Genomic DNA, 16,807 nt, shown 5'->3' on the forward strand with positions numbered 1-16,807 from the left:
ATGTAACGGCCTAAGCTCACCGCTAGCAAATATTATCCTTTTTGGACTTTTCCTTTCGGGTTTTTCCTCAAGGTTTTTAAGATGCGTCGGCTAGGGAGATGTTTCCACACCCTTATAAATAATGTTTAGTTCTCCTCCCCCAACCGATGTGGGATCTCACAATCCACCCTCCTTCGGAGCTCAACATCCTTGCCTCGTGTCCCCACCCTCCTTCGGAGCTCAACATCCTTGCCTCGTGTCCCCACCCTCCTTCGGGGCTCAACATCCTTGCCTCGTGTCCCCACCCTCCTTCGGGGCTCAACATCCTTGCCTCGTGTCCCCACCCCCCTTTGAGGCCAGCTTCCTCGCTAACATTCGTTCCCTTCTCCAATCGATGTGGAACCCCTCAATCCACTTTCTTTCGGGACTCAGCGTCCTTGCTGGCACACCACCTCATATCTACCCCTTTAGGGCTCAGTGTCCTTGCTAGCACACTGCCTCGAGTCCAACCCCCTCTCGGGCTCAACATCCTCGCTAGCACATCGCCCAAAACTTAGCTTTGATAACTATTTATAATGGCTCAAACCCACTCCCAATAGATATTGTCTTTTTTGGCTTTCCCTTTTAGGTTTCCACTCAAGGTTTTTAAAACGCTACAAGTGGGAAGTTTCCACACCATTATAAATAATGTTTCGTTCTTCTTCCCAACCGACATAGGATCTCAAAGTCAATTATTCTAAACTTCCAATATTATCCAAATTGATTTTTAGGGGCATGTATTTGGAGATCCAAAGAACAAGAAAATGATTAGGAATTTCTGTCTCTACTCATACAGTCCTAAGTTCTGCATATGCCACAATGATTAGGGGGATGGAATCAATATAATACCACCTAACGTGGAGTAAAATTGACTCACCCAAATTTTTTAATATAAAATAAATAAAGTGAAAACAATATCTTATTCAATCTGGCTTCTCCTCCTATGTTCTCAAAAGCAAAAAGTTACCTAAAATAATTACAGCAAAGGATCATTTTCACCATCTTGATTTTTCCCAGTAAAAACAAAGCGTAATACCTGAGGTAAATTTGTTCTATCCAGCGATTTCAACCATTTCCTGTTCGACCGTATCAGCCACAACCGGGTAATATTTGAAGTGAAGTTCTCCAACATCATCACCAGATAGCTTCTTCCATCCATTTGGTCCAACATAATAAACTGGACAAAAGGATCAATTTCGAATAAATATATGCTTGTAAACCTGATATCAACGACATTATAAAGAAAGGGGCGATCGGGAAATACCACTAGCAACTCCACCACTTGCTCCGTCTCGGAACGTTGCGTGATAAATTGCTCTTCTAGCCAATTCGGCAGCTTCTTCGATTGATAGATCGTACCGATAGCTGCAGACATGTCGGATTATCAGAATACCTCAAATCCAAATTATAGTTTGGTGCGGTAAATATTAGATGAACACAACTCTCCACAATGGTATGATATTGTCCACTTTGAGCATAAGCTCTCATGGCTTTGCTTTGGGCTTCCCCAAAAGGCCTCGTACCAATGGAGAGAGTATTCCTTGATTAACCCATGATCATTCCCTAAATTATCCGACGTGGGACTTTCATCCAACAGTAAATAATTAGCAATTGAGGTAATGAAACAAAGCAATTCATTGAGAAGTGAATTTCAGGGGTTGTCTTAAGACTTTCGTGTTGGTTACGAGATTTTATTTCTATGAAATGAAGGACAAGCAATGAGCAAAAGATGCAATACCCGTTGTCCAGGACGCCATAAGCATAAGGCGAACCAGATCCAACTGAAAATCGAGTTCCCTTTAATCTTCCTCCTTCGCTGTCAACATAATACAATCCAGGACCCTGCAAACCCATAACCCATAAGGGAAGAAGTTTATATTACCAGAGAACATGAATTAAAATCTGTAAGGGAAGAAGTTAAAGACTTACAGTTTCATCCCATCCAGCAATCATGGTGCCAACAGAAAGACCCATTCCTCGGTAGGAATACAGGATGTTAGCGAGCAACTTGGATGCACCCGTCACTGAAATTCTGCGCTTGTTTGCCAACTCATGTAGTCGACACTATACGATGTCAAATAACTTCCATGAGAACGTTCATTTAAAATGTAAATTTATGAGATCAAGTTAATCAATGTCGAAACTCATTCTGTGACAGACGAACATCAAAGCATTAATTCGTTTACTGTGTTTCTCCTTTAATAAGAATAGGGATGTCACCATCACTAAAAGTAACCACAATGCAAGTCCAAACATATATTAAGGAATTTGAAGAACTAAAAGGCATTTCCAGAATAATAGGGCAACTGTTTTGACTGCCTAACAATATAGTGATCTATGATTTCTAGAGCAACGATGTTGATATGAACTAATAGAAATGAAATACTCTAAGTTCCATGTCTGGAATTCACACAAGCTAAAAAATTTAGTTCAATATTATGATTATTAGCCAATGATTCACGATGCAAACACGGAATTCACCCAGATACTCAGGTCACCAATCTGTAAAAGTGAACCTCAACACCAATAAATCACATCGACCAACCTTGAAACTCTTAATTGACTAAAGTTTTTTAGAACGAAAACTGAGGGGATTCTTGGAATGGTAAAATCAAACGGAAAGAGGGTCAATTACTTTATTCAGTCCAAAAGGTTAACTCTTGAGTTCAGATCTTTTATAAATGTCTTGAGTTTGTTTAGTTAACTAACAGAGACTCAAAGGTCCAAAATCTTCAGTTCCCTTTCTTTCAATAAAAACAAACTGGAAATGACCTTTCTAATTGGTACTGAGAGAAAGGGGAAGCTGGAATCAAAAGGAACCCAAAAGCTAACCCTCTCCCCATACAAATTAATTGATTCTACCACGAAACGAAGACATGGGAAAGTCCATATCTTTGCCATCTCAGTCAACAAACAACTTGCTTTCGATGATAACTTTCATATCATTCCTAAGGGATTCTGACTGAGCAAACAGTACATAAACTGTTCAAGTTCTAAGAGCTCTGGTCAGCTACAGAACTATGCAAAACCTAGGAAAATATCTTGTGCTCAACAAAGGTAATGAAAGCTGTGTCAAATAGGTGTAAATGTAATCGAAAATCCTTTGCTGCTAAAGAAATGCATATACAACCTTAATGCCAAGATTTCTGTGCCAAAACTGGCAATCAGCAGCCCCTCCAGCCATTGTGCCAAGCATGTATGGATTTATTTCAATGATCTTCTTCACAGATTGAGACGCTGAAAATATCAGAAAGCAGAAATGAATTAGTCAAGTAGCAGACAGCATAGTGAAAGGGTCATTGTTGCAAAATAATGTCTAAAAACAGTCCAGTACACGACCAATCCAAACGTTATAGGTATCTAAGTGAAATTCAATATAGAAAATAATCAAAACTGGGATAAGCAAACCTTAGAGTACTTCTATCAAGTACCATACATCATTAAACAATTTATCATTTGAGAGGGCCCCTCCATCAAGTACCTTTATAAACTAAGAGAATGACCAACTTTCTCCATTTGCAACCTCCCCCTATAAACAGGGCACGCCCTCCCTTAACGAACTGTCAGAACTTATGTTCCCTTTTCACCCCTCTCATATACATTTACCACAAGAGGCCGAACAAATATGTAAGCATAAATCAACCATTCTAAGAAAGGAAATCCGTCGTCACAGACACGACAAAAAAAATATTATCCTCAATAAGTTCTTCACGTGCGTCAAAATTCACATAAAACAGTACAATAGCAAAACGTGGCTAAATAATTTTCGAAATAATAATGCACCTCGAGAAGGTTCGCAAGAGAAGCATATTAGTGTCATGTATTAAAAAATGCAGGATTTTAATGAGGGAGGGTAGAACTAACATATATATCCTCCCATGCTCGCTCGGGAATCTGCAGCAACCATGACTCCTTCCTTGAAAATGAAGGCCAGAGTTGTCGTTCCCTTTGCTGGCTTCACCATCTGAATAGCGTCTTTCTGAAATCCATCAAACTGAAATGCCAGTGGGGAGTCAATATTTAGCAAAAGGTCATCCTCAAACTACCTCAAGTTATTGAACTAAGAAGCACATTATCACTCACATTAGCAGCATTTGGAACATCAAAAGATGGCACGGTCGATAACCCATCGAGTAGCTCAGTACTACTCGAACCAGAGAAATAAGTGGCCGATTCAAGACCGCTAGTGTCCAGCTTCATGCTCAAGATCTTGTGACAAATTAGAAAGAAAATATATCAAAATTAAAAGATTTGCCACTAATAAGCATAATTGAATGCAGCACACAAAAAGAACCCCAAAAACAATAAAACATCAACTAATTCCACCCAGAAAACTCATCCGTTGCCATCCGGCGATCAATTATACACAATGAGGCGGCAAAACTGTAAACATGGTAATCAAACCAAAAAATCAGAGTCTCTGCTAACAATCTCGGAATCTCTGCATGGTCTCATTAACCAAACTGATCCTACAACTATTGTAACACATCGTATACTGTGTGATTCAAGAAAGAAAATGATCCTATGATGAAATTGAACGAAATTTTCGGTAATCACCGTTATTCAAAGAAGAAAACTGAAAACACAAGTCGATTAGGGAATAACTTTTCGACTATACCGTTTAAATAAGGATTCAGAGACGATTGCAAACGTATATCAACAACGACGAACGCTACAGCGGCCGAAACGATTGGGGAAATGCCAATTTTTTTAACGAATTCGTCTTCAGTAGAGCTTTAAGTCGGTCGGTTTCTTGTGCTCCAGGAAAAGAAAAAGGCAGAAGTTTTGGAGAATCTAAATTAGAGTAAATTAATAAAATAAAATACCTTCAAACATAATAATAATAATAATACATTTATATATATAGTTTTGGATTAAAATATTTTTAATTTTTCAAAAATTTTATTAATATTCTTAAATTTTAATTAAAAATAATTGAAAATACTTTAAACTTTTAAATTTTCATTAATAATTTTATATATTTTTAAAAAAATAAAAAAATATATCTTTCAAAATTAAATTTATAAATAATAATAATGAATGGTAATGAATTAAAATTATTTTAGACATGAGATATAAATTCTTTTTTACTTAGTTTGATGGATTTCATAAAGACCTATCCAACCAATGACATTTCCATTCAAATTTTGTCGCCCAAACCTCAATTAAAAAAATAATAATAAAAAGATAACGCTAGCAGGAGGGAGGGGGTCAAGAGAGTGCACGTGGTCGAGAGAGTGCAAGCGCGGGTTGGTCTCGGTTCACCTTGTTCGACTCCCATTTGCGTGTTCTGTTGGTATAAGTAGCATTCTGGAGCTTCTAAACAAGTTTTAACTTGTAAAATGTGCAAAGGATGCTGATTAAAGTTTTAACGTGTAAAATCTCATATTGTTTATGGACTCTATATTGGATAGCGGACACTTGTGTCCTACATGATGTCGTTCAACATTGCCTTTGAAAGACCAATTTCAAAGAAAGTCATCCAAGATACTCGTCTCGTAACGCTCATCCTCACTGTGACACACATATGTGCTACAAGATAGTTCGCTTATGTCATAGGTCCTAAGGTGGTAGAGAGTTGACACCATGTCTTATTTAAAGTACATTCTATGGCATCTTTAGTGTAACAGGAGTAAACATGATTTTGGTGAAAGGTCATATGGTCTCATGGATCATACGTTGGGTGTCCTATCAACACGAAATTTGGTGAGTATTCATATTTCATACGAACGGACTTAACCCCAAATCCACATACCCAAACTCCTTCCAAAACCCCGACTTTCAAAATTAAGGTTCGAGCCCTACTCGTCCCCTTATCAAGCCTATATATTGTCCATCTCGTCTATTTGTTGCCTCCATCTTATTTATGCTTCATCTTGGCTACAGTGCACATTTCATATGGTGTGTTGGATGATGCACCATTCTCCGTAGACACATCATGATACTTGTTTGTCTTGACCCTTTGTGTAGCCGGATGGTCACCACATTGTCTGTGTTTATGTGAGGGTCACTTAGGTCAAAGGTCTCAAAGTGGTGGAGAGCCGACACCATGCCTCGTCTAAAGTACATTCTAAGGCATTTTTAGTCTAACAGGAGTAAACATGATTTTGGTGAAGGGTCATATGGTTTCATAGATCGTACTTTCAATGTCCTATCAACACCAAATTTGGCGAGCATTCATATTTCATATGAACAAACTTAACTCCAAAGCCACATATCCAAACTCCTTCTGAAACCCCGACTTTCAAAATTAAGGCCTGGGCCCTACTCGTCCCTTTATCACGCCTATATTAGTCCCTCTTGTCTACTTGTTGCCTCCATCTTATTTATGCCTCATCTTGGCTACAAATGCCCATTTCATATGTTTGTCTTGACCCTTACGTGGCCGTATGGTTACCATTTGAAGGTCACCACATTGTCTGTGTTTATGTGAGGGTCACAACCTACTCTCTTTTCAGTATGATTATAACATTAGTTGTGATATTGTTCATGGACCTATCATAGCATGGGCTATATGAGTTATTTCATGCCGCCAGAGAGTCTAGCAAGCGAGTTGTCGTTTGACCAAAAGTGAATCTTATATACGAGATCGGAGATGATAAATGAGTATAAAATACATTTTTAATGCTTTGAAAAGTCTTAGAATAGGATTGGAGTGTGGAGGCAAGTGGAGTCCAATGTGCATAGGGAAAAGTGCTTCAATTTGGACCACTTCGAATCATAAATCACTTCACCTAACTAAAATTAATATTTAATATAATTTATAATATTCTTAAAATCCATTTCATTCACACACTCCATTTATTAATTTTAAATATAATATCACCATTTTTAAAGCTTTATTTAAATATTAATTTATTTACGTGACATCTCAAGTTCTTTTTAGGTAATGTTCGGTTAGAGACGTTCACGGGACAGGGATGAAAAGCCTTCCCTATCTCCATCTCTGTCTCTTGTTTCAAATCTTATTCTTGTGAAAATTTTAATTTATTTTACCGAGAATCGAATTTTTTTTAAACAATTTTTTAAGAAGATATTAATTTAAAAAAAAATTAATGAAAAAATTATATATAAATAAATCTATTAATATTTCATAAATAATAAATTTCAATATTACGACATAATCTTTCACTCTAATAGTGAGTGGGGTGGGACAGAGGTGGGGACGAGAGCGGGGAAAATTTTCTCCCGGCTCCCTTTCCCATTCCCGGTTAAAATGAAAACTCCTCACCCCACTCGAGACGAGTCTCCATAGAACACCCGCCCTAGAAAATTCAAATGCGAGTTTCTATTGGCTTTAAATTCATATTTACTTGATTCATTTTAAGTGTTTCTAAACGGTGACGATTACTCATACAAACCAACGACATATAATTATTTCAAGCATGTTCAATCTCGAAATTGATTCATTCATACACTTCTTCTTTACTCGAGTATCACAATTCACGTCATTTCTTCGTACTCAATTTCAAATCTACATTTTTTATAATTTTTAACTTTTAACTTAACGTTGTGATACACGAACAAAGACACAATGTTTGGTCGAACTTGAAAAATGACAGAATTAGTTTGTTTGAAAAAGAAAAAAAAATATTTAAAAATATTTAATTATATTATAAGGCATCTTTCAACGTGTCACACATCTCCATATTCAATTATTTGAATTATTTTTATATAATAATTAATTTGTATCGATATTACTCATAAATAATAAATTTAAATAAATTTATTACCTAAATTATTTAATTATTATTGCTACTACGTCCTTTTGGTATTCATTAAGGACGAGGAAGCAAACCTCGAAGCTCGAGCCACGTCATTTCCAAATCACGTGTGGGTTTCTTTTTGTACTCTCCTTTAAAATGACAGGTGGCATTATTTTTGTATTTTCTTCAGGAAATCTACACGGTTTAGGGAAATAAAAAATAAAAAATAAATCAGACGTGTAAAGCCACGTGGTAATGCGGATCTCTCCGAGAATTACTCGTTGACAGCGTGTACACAGGTGGGAAAACGAGTCCAGGTCGGAAATTAATATTATTCTTATTATTCTTATTATTATTATTATTATTTTGGTTTAAATTTAAATTGAAAATCGGAGTTGGATTTCGGGGCAAGTTTTGTCTCCACGGAATTAGCGGATCTGGTAGCCGACATGCCAAAGTCGCCCACTGTCGGCCGAGGAATTCATTATTAAAATAAATATATTAAAATATTATTAAGCCACGGAAAAGATTGGTACGTCTTGTTAGTATATGTAATGACTATACGTTATTATTTAAGCATTTCTTGACGATCAAGGAGTCAAACTCATGGTACTGTCTACACGAGCTCATATTGAGAAACTGAAGCCAGATAGTTGGCAATCAATGAGTGGTGCACGGCTTCGCTCTGTTGGGAGAGGAGTCCCACGTTAGACTTTGATCATGAGTTTATAATTACATAATACTATCTCCATTGGTATGAGACATTTTAGGGAAGTCAAAAGTAAAGTCACGAGTGCTTATGCTCAAAGTGGATAATATCATACCATTGTGGAGGTTTGTGTTTTCCAATACGCTCGATATAACACCTTATGAAAAAGTTGTACATGAAGCACATGATTTGTCTAGCTCGTAATGGAGCTTAAGCGGGTTAACTAGGAGACCAGAGTCCAACAGAAAAATAATTGACGAAAAAATGATTATTATATATATATTATGAATAAAAAAGAAAAAAAAATAGAGCTAAAATAGTTATATTAAATATTTATAGATTAAAATGAATAATCTAAATTTATTTGGTTATTTGTAAACAAAAATATAATTATTTGAAAGTTATTTATTATTATTTATTTAATTTTTATTAAAACTTATTTCAAGCTAAGAAATTAATTTTTAATATAGAAATTAGAATTAAGTAAATTAAAATATATAAATAAATGAAACTCAAATTACACCGACTAAAATAATATTAAATAATTCACCATGCAAGTTGGACCATTTAATTTTAGTACAAATTATTATTATTATTATTATTGTAAAATAAAAAATAAAAAAGCAAAATTTGCCATCCAGTCATTAAAAAAATGAAAAAGAAATCTCAACTAATTATTTAAAGTTTTTAATGAAATGGGCACACTTCTCACTGTACCAAGAAACCTCATGTCATTTAAAAAATATAATTTTTTTATTTCCAATATCGACATTTTTATAATAATTATAAATATCAAATAAATTACTAAAAATGTTGAATATCATAATAATTACAAATAGGAAAATATAACATTTTTTAAAAAAGGAAAAAGAAACTACTTTTATTTATTATTTATTTATTTCATTTGATTTGACAAAACCTAACTTTTAATTTTTTTTTTAAATATATATATTTTGACTTATACTCGTGTTTATAAAAAATTTCAATATTTAAATAATATGAGACAGTGGAAACTACCAAGTTGGAGTATGATAGGGACGGAGGGAGTTTTCAATAGAGTAGTGAAATGTATAGAGATGACGAAAATATCGACGAAAGTATTCTCTTAGGCCGACATGGCCGTACATGAAACTGATACTCAAAATGGATGATATTATATCATTGTGGACATAACAAAAGCATTCTACTGGACTGACACGACACTGATACTGATACTCAAAGTTGACGATGCTATATCGTTGTGAACATAACGAAAGCATTTTGTTGGGTTGACATGATACTGACGTTGATACTCAAAATGAACAATATTATATCATTGTGAACATAACAAGCATTCTGTTGGGCTGACACGACACTGATACTGATACTCAAAATTGACAATATTATATTGTTGTGAACATAACAAAAGCATTCTGTTAGGCTGACATGATACTGATGCTGATACTAAAAGCGAACAATATTATATCACTGTGAACATAACAAGCATTCTATTGGGCTGATACAACATTGACATTGATACTCAAAGTTGACAATATTATATTGCAAACATAACGAAAGCATTTTGTTGGGCTGACACGACATCGACATTGATACTCAAAATTGACAATATTATATCATTGTGAACACGACGAAAGCATTTTATTGGGCTGACACGACACTGATACTGATCCTCAAAATGAGTAATATTATAACACTGTGAACATAATGAAAACATTCTGTTAGACTTGACACGACACTGATATTGATACTCAAACTTGACAGTATTATATCACTGCGAACACGACGAGAGTATTCTGTTAGCTGACGTAATATCCAAAGTGAACAATATTATAGCACTGTAGTACACATACGAGTAATGCAACAAACATGTCTTTTTTAAGCGTCGTCGAGAGCGAGTTTGATTGGATAAGACCTAGACTAGGTGAATTATTATTATTATTATTTTATATATTATATATTTAATTATTATTTTAAATCTTACGGATCCGAAATTCGATAGACGAGATTTGTTTATTATATTACCGTATCATAAACAAAATGAATTTTTTAAAAATTAAAATTTAAAACTATTTTCAAAATGTTGAGTTGATATTGCGCTCTCGAATGACTCTCTCCTTCTCTGTCAAGAGTTTCCCTCTCCGATTTGATGCATCAACTGCAATGAGATGAAAGTCTTCAGAATATGTAGCGTTTAAGTTTGTGCTTGATTCCTTCGAGTTCTTCCGTTGCTTGTTTATGAATCCTCCTCGGTCGATTCCGCTCAACCATATTTTGTTCTGGTAATCTTCAATCAAATCTGTATTCGTTTGAATTTGTCTTCATTATTGCTACTGATTCACTCATTTTTGTTCGTCTCTCGGTTTTTGGTGAGTAAGCTGTTCGGTTTTCCGTTTATCTGATTAATCGTTTCTTGAATTTTTCTGAAAAGAGATGGCCAGTTGGCTTCAGCGGGCTTTTTTTCGGTTTATTTCCGCTTTGAATCTTTGCTTAGGGTTTCGTTGTCAAATTTGGTTAGAAATTATTTCCATGAAGGGATGAGACGGAAGGAATCTGGAAGGGACTCCAATGCTTTGGATTTAAATGGAAATACAATTAGACGGTCAACATTCTAAGCGGGCGTAGGATGAGTACTTGGTTTTAGTTGAGGAATAATGAGTATATTCAACGACTGGAGGTTGAAGTTGGAAATTTCTAGATTTAGTTAGTTTCCATTGCAACTTTCTAATGGACATTTAAGGATATATTTTCATTTTCTTAATATTTGTAATGTAAAATTAGCAATTTGTTTTTGAATCGGAAGTTGATATTACTTGTTAATTGAAGTTTCCACTGTCCTATGTTTTTTTCTTTTCGTTTTATTCTGAGGTTTTTATCTTTTTGGCAGCGCAGATGACATAGATTGTTCTTGATGAAACTATAATCATGGATGTTCCCGACGTTGAAGAAATACTTTTTTCTCCCACTGATGCAAAGGTACTTGCTGAAATATATTTTCTGTTTCTTCTCAGATGAGCGTGCCCTTGGTACTGTTTTCTTTTGGTTCCTCAATATATTGATGCCTGGTTTCTCCTAGATATTTCCGATCACGTGTTTTTTAGTTCAACTCACAGCAGTTATGAGTTGTAGCTGCATCTAACTGTTGTAGGAAATAACTATTTTCATTTGATACAGAAAGAAGTTCCAAATTACTGATGTACTTTTTGTTATCCCGGCACGAATACACTGACATGAAATGAGTTCCCCACAAAGCATTTTTCTTTCGTCCTCTAACGTTCAGACATTTTGTTCGATTCTGGATCTCTTTTCTGAAACGGAAAAAAACGGAGCTGATTTGCATAATTTTTGAGAAATGAAACTGCATATATAATTTTAATGGTGTGACTGAAATGCATGACATTACTTTCTGAAAGTGATGCAAGGAAAAACAGTAATATATAGTGTCTGGTTCTGGTGGAAGGTGTGTTCCTTAGTTTGTATGCTTGGTTGTGACTCAGGGTGCTAGGATATGTCGAGGAGTCTAGTTTCCTTGTAAAAGTTTCGTAGTTAATTACCATTTGGTTTTTTGACAATTAAGCCTGCAAATGCTAGGTTTCCTCGTTTTTTCGTCGAACTTTTACGTATGTTTTATAAACCAAGCCAAGTTATGAAAACTAAAAAAAGTAGTTTCAAAAACTGTTTCTGAATTTTGGCTAAGAATTTTAATGTCTTCTTAGAAATAATGAAAGGGTTATTAAAAATAAAAGGTTATAAAAAACTAAATGAATGTTACCTGTATTTAAATAATCTACAATCAGTTCAAACTACTTTAGTCTGGCGATATCGGTTTTTACTGGGCGCATACTATCTTTCCTTGGTATGAATTGTTTTTCCCCACATTTTGCAGTTGCATGGAGAAATGTACAAGAAACTCGCTGCAATTTATTGCCAGGTTATGTCAATTTTCCCTTCCTTGGAAGCAGCAAGACCTAGGAGCAAAACTGGTATTCAGGCTTTATGTTCATTGCATGTAGCTCTTGAGAAGGCCAAGAATACTCTTCGGCACTGCTCGGAATCCAGTAAACTCTACTTGGTATGACTTAACAATTATCATTATTCCAACATTTCTCTTGTAGAACTTTTGATTAATCATGAGGAATAGCCAACCAATGGATAGAGCCATTATGCTTTACGTCCTTTTTCTTCGTCTAAAAGTCACTATGAATATCATGCCAACTGGTTTGCATTTCTATGACAGGCTATAACTGGAGATGCTGTTCTAGCCAAATTTGAAAAGTCAAGATGTTCTCTTGAAGTTAGTCTTGTATGCGTTGAAGATATTGTTTCAGAATCAATTGGATTTCAGGTGAAAATAATTCTGTTTCATATCTTCTTTTCCTTTCTTTTGTCATGCTTTTAACTGGATTTGTCTCCTGACTTGATCGGAATGCTGTTGATACCCCCTTTCATTGGGCAGAATTTTGGAAACAGCATAGTGGAAGTTCATGATTTTGAAAGCAACTTAATCTCTATTACTTGTTCATTTTACATCACATATGAACTCAATCACGTCTTAAATCTTGTTAAAAAAACCTCATTAGCTTAGAGATGGATTTCAGTATGCCCATTACTGACGTTCTAGTGTTTCATTTGGGTGCAAATGCACTGTATCATCAATGGCTTATGTAAATGTTACTTTTTCCAGATTCAGCAGATAGTGGACGAACTAAAGAACATTGTTTTTTTACTTGACCCACTCGAGAAACAAGTTGGTGATGATATCATTGCATTACTCCTGCAAGAAAGAAAATTTGATGATTCCAATGGTCATAATGAGCTGGAGCATTTTCATCAGGCCGCCACGAAACTGGGAATTACATCCTCCAAAGCAGCCCTCACAGAGAGGAGAGCTCTTAAGAGACTCGTAGAACGAGCTCGCTTAGAAGAAGACAAGCGAAAGGAATCAATTGTAGCTTACCTTTTGCATCTCATGAGGAAGTATTCTAAGTTATTTAGAACCGAGTTGTCAGATGACACTGACTCACAGGGAGGATCAACTCCTTGTTCTCCTACTGTTCGGTGTTCTCTTGAGGACAATGGACCTACAGCCAACGGCCGAATGTTTGAACATCAGCTCTCAAAGCTCAGTTCTTTCAATTTCAAGCCAAATTATAGGATATCAGGGCAAATGCCTCTTCCACCTGAGGAATTAAGGTGTCCAATATCATTGCAGCTTATGTACGACCCTGTCATAATTGATTCCGGGCAAACATATGAAAGGATCTGCATTGAGAAATGGTTCAGTGATGGTCACAAAATCTGCCCGAAGACTCAATATTGGCTCTCCCATCTGTCCTTGACACCTAATTACTCTGTCAAAGGTCTTACTGCTAATTGGTGTGAATCTAACGGAGTTCCTATCCCTGACAGTCCGCCAAAGTCGCTTGATCTGAATTATTGGAGGCTTGCACTGTCTGATTCCGAGTCTGGACAATCAAGATCTGTGGACAAAGTTGGCTCTTGCATGTTGAAGGAAGTTAAGATAGTTCCTTTGGAGGAAAGTGGAACAATAAAGGTTGTTGAAGAAAATGAAGCAGAGGATAATACATACATGGAGGAATCATCTGATTTTATTACTCTGGAGAGTTGTGTAAATTTTATGACAGTATTGACCGAAGAGGGCGACTTGAGTAAAAAATGCAAGGTTGTGGAGCAGATAAGACTTTTACTCAAGGATGATGATGAAGCTCGAATTTTGATGGGAGCCAATGGCTTTCCTGAAGCACTCATGGAATTCCTAACTTTAGCTCTTATTGAAGAAAACGCCGATGCTCAGGAAAGTGGAGCCATGGCTCTCTTCAATCTTTCTGTCAACAACAACAGGTATGTACTCTTTATCTAAGCCTACGTTCGAAAACGAAAGTACATTTTGGCCATGATGTAGACTGATTAGTGGAAAATCTGGCATCTTACGTGATAGTTGTGTGCATGTTTCATATTTCTGTCAAGAAGATCATGATGAAAGAGATTGCATATCATGAATTGATTGTCACTCGATTGATGGTTTTGACTTAAAGTCTATCATATATTCTGAAACATATTGTTAGATTAGGGTCAGAATAACATTTCAACTTCATATAAACCCCAATCTCGGAAAGAGACTCTGTCTTTGTCGATCTCTCTCGCTCGAGGAGGGAATAAAATGTATGTTTGTTCTCTTATCTAAATTCTGCATCTTGAGAATTATTACTGTTGCCGTGAGTTGATCTTAATGGCATCATCCAGGCAGTTTAATAAGAACATGTTTTAGATATCTTAGTTGTATGTAAACTATATGCATGCTACTACTATATGTTCTGGTACGAGCGAACGGACCGATGACAGTAGTGAATTTCTTCAGAAACAGGGAAATGATGATAGCAGCAGGTGTAATCTCATTGTTGGAGAATATGATTTTGAAATCCAATTTACATGGACCTGCAACAGCCTTATATTTGAATCTTTCCTGCCTAGAAGATGCGAAACCTATCATTGGCTCTAGTAGAGCTGTTCCTTTCCTTATCCAGCTGCTTACTTCTAATGGTGAATCCCAAACGAAGCTCGATGCACTTCACACCCTTTACAACCTCTCGACCACGCCCTCCATTGTCCCCGTTCTTCTTTCCTCCGCCATCATTGATGGACTTCAATCCTTTTTTGCAACTCCCAGTGACAACTTATCGACTCAGACTTCCTTAGCTATCTTAATAAACTTAGCTTCAAGCCAGTTGGGGATAGAAGAAATAACCTCAGCCCCAGAGCTTATCAGCGGGTTGGCAGCAATCGTGGATGCTGGCGAACGTGCCGAGCAGGAGCAAGCTGTCTCGTGTTTGTTGCTTTTGTGTAGAGGGAGTGAAAAATGCAGTCAAATGGTGTTACAGGAAGGAGTGATTCCTGGATTAGTGGCGATTACGGTAAACGGGACGTCGAGAGGGAAGATAAAAGCTCAGAAGCTTCTGATGTTGTTTAGGGAGCAGAGGCAAAAGGATACCGATCTCGGTCAGCAGCGAGAGCGAGATGGAAATAGCAACGCAACCATGGCTGTTCCAGAGCCAAAAACTCTATGCAAATCAGTATCAAAGAAAAAGATGGGGAAAGCATTAAGCTTTTTTGGGAAGAACAAACGGTTTTCACTATACCAATGTTGAGCCTTTGGTCCTTGTAAATTCTGTATATTTCTTTTAGGTCCCTCGTGTTAGTTTTTGTTTTCAAATAGGACCCTAGAAATGTACAGCTTCCTGTAAGTAATGATCTTTGCTTTCCTTTAGTGTATGATTAGAACATGCTTATGATGTTAGGACAGAATTGGTTTTTGGGTTAAATCATCATTTTTGCCTCAGCTGGTGATTTCAATTTGGTCTTTTATTGTTTTGAAAATGCTTCTATTAGCAAAATCGATACCCGGCCACGTCAGCATCGTCTCTTTTGATGAACTCGGGTTTGTCAAACTTGATATTCATTCTAGCTAGATCTATTGAGAGCAACCATCTTACACACTGTGGCACAACCTAGGGCAAACTTTTGTGCTTGGTGGAGAAGAAGTGAACAAAGGTACGCTCGCTTCCTGTCTTGTTCTCTGTTGCGAACTGGAACTGTTCGTTTTTTATCAGAAGCTTGTGATTTAGTTTTTGATGCAGCAAGTAGGGGCAAACAATTCTTAATTGTTGGTACCAAAAATAATGCAGCGGATTCAGTAGCCTGGATTGCAACAAGGGCTCGGTGTCATTATGTTAATAAAAAATGGCTTGAGGGGATGTTAACAAATTGGTCTACTACCGAAACAAGACTTCATAAAGTTCAGGGACTTGAGAACGAAACAAAAGACGGAGGGACTCAATCGTCTTCTGAAAAGGGATCCCACCATAGCTGAGCCCACAACCAGTCTCCCCACTCTCACCCTCTTAGTGCACGCAGCCCAAGGAAGCCACGTCGTCTTGTCTTGTCTTGTCTTATATTGTTTGAAGGGGGAAAATGAAGTTGATGTGACGATGCACAAAGTTAAAGCGCTCTTAAAATAGTTAGAATTGGACTTAACCTTTACGTAGGAAGGAGAGCAATAAAGATCTATGAATTTTTGAAATATTGTATCATGTAAAGTTACCTTGATTGAAGGTACTTAAATGTAGGCTCGATTGATGTCAGAGTTGGACCAATTTTTGTAGGGACGATTACAAAAAGCTCTTCAGGTAAGAAGTCTTCTTAGTTAAACTCAAACTATCGATTATACAAGTATGCTATTCTATGGTTGCATGTTGATTGCTTCTATACTTGGGCAAAAAACATAATATGTTTTGGGATTGTGTATGTGTGTTTTATGAATGTAAGGAGTGTGTTAAGAGTTACACGCTATGTGTTTTGG

General features: G+C 36.3%; 2 protein-coding genes across 4 annotated transcripts; one reads left to right on the forward strand and one right to left on the reverse strand.

The window, feature by feature from the left end:
• Positions 1 to 832: 832 nt before the first annotated feature.
• Positions 833 to 4,813, reverse strand: LOC111449218 (proteasome subunit beta type-5-like). Its single transcript, XM_023089016.1, has 8 exons — positions 4,637 to 4,813; positions 4,102 to 4,227; positions 3,883 to 4,012; positions 3,149 to 3,255; positions 1,948 to 2,082; positions 1,757 to 1,860; positions 1,283 to 1,383; positions 833 to 1,195 (listed from the first exon to the last, which is right to left on the reverse strand). The coding sequence occupies exons 2-8, from the start codon at positions 4,216 to 4,218 to the stop codon at positions 1,071 to 1,073; spliced, it is 819 nt and encodes a 272-aa protein (XP_022944784.1). The 5' UTR covers positions 4,219 to 4,227; positions 4,637 to 4,813; the 3' UTR covers positions 833 to 1,070.
• Positions 4,814 to 10,517: 5,704 nt separating this feature from the next.
• Positions 10,518 to 15,801, forward strand: LOC111449852 (U-box domain-containing protein 45-like). Of its 3 annotated transcripts, none has more exons than XM_023089937.1 (6): positions 10,518 to 10,712; positions 11,318 to 11,406; positions 12,317 to 12,502; positions 12,668 to 12,775; positions 13,115 to 14,292; positions 14,810 to 15,801. In XM_023089937.1, exons 2-6 carry the CDS (start codon positions 11,356 to 11,358, stop codon positions 15,594 to 15,596), a joined length of 2,310 nt encoding a protein of 769 aa, XP_022945705.1. In that variant the 5' UTR covers positions 10,518 to 10,712; positions 11,318 to 11,355; the 3' UTR covers positions 15,597 to 15,801. The 3 variants fall into 3 exon arrangements, with proteins under 3 accessions (XP_022945705.1, XP_022945704.1, XP_022945703.1); XM_023089936.1 differs by having other exon boundaries at positions 11,323 to 11,406; XM_023089935.1 differs by lacking the exon at positions 10,518 to 10,712 and having other exon boundaries at positions 11,244 to 11,406.
• Positions 15,802 to 16,807: the final 1,006 nt, after the last annotated feature.

This window comes from Cucurbita moschata, unplaced genomic scaffold (genome assembly GCF_002738365.1).
Source record: "Cucurbita moschata cultivar Rifu unplaced genomic scaffold, Cmos_1.0 Cmo_Scf00011, whole genome shotgun sequence".
Classification (NCBI taxonomy): Eukaryota; Viridiplantae; Streptophyta; class Magnoliopsida; order Cucurbitales; family Cucurbitaceae; genus Cucurbita; species Cucurbita moschata.

Excerpts from the sequence above, each read along its gene's own strand:
- LOC111449218 (XM_023089016.1), bottom strand. The coding sequence starts at position 4,218 with ATGAAGCTGGACACTAGCGGTCTTGAATCGGCCACTTATTTCTCTGGT. Across the intron at positions 3,256-3,882 it reads GAGCATGGGAGGATATATAT|CGTCTCAATCTGTGAAGAAG; the intron begins GTTAGTTCTACC and ends TGATATTTTCAG. Across the intron at positions 2,083-3,148 it reads ACAGAAATCTTGGCATTAAG|TGTCGACTACATGAGTTGGC; the intron begins GTTGTATATGCA and ends GACATCGTATAG.
- LOC111449852 (XM_023089937.1), top strand. The coding sequence starts at position 11,356 with ATGGATGTTCCCGACGTTGAAGAAATACTTTTTTCTCCCACTGATGCA. Across the intron at positions 11,407-12,316 it reads TTTCTCCCACTGATGCAAAG|TTGCATGGAGAAATGTACAA; the intron begins GTACTTGCTGAA and ends CACATTTTGCAG. Across the intron at positions 12,776-13,114 it reads CAGAATCAATTGGATTTCAG|ATTCAGCAGATAGTGGACGA; the intron begins GTGAAAATAATT and ends TACTTTTTCCAG.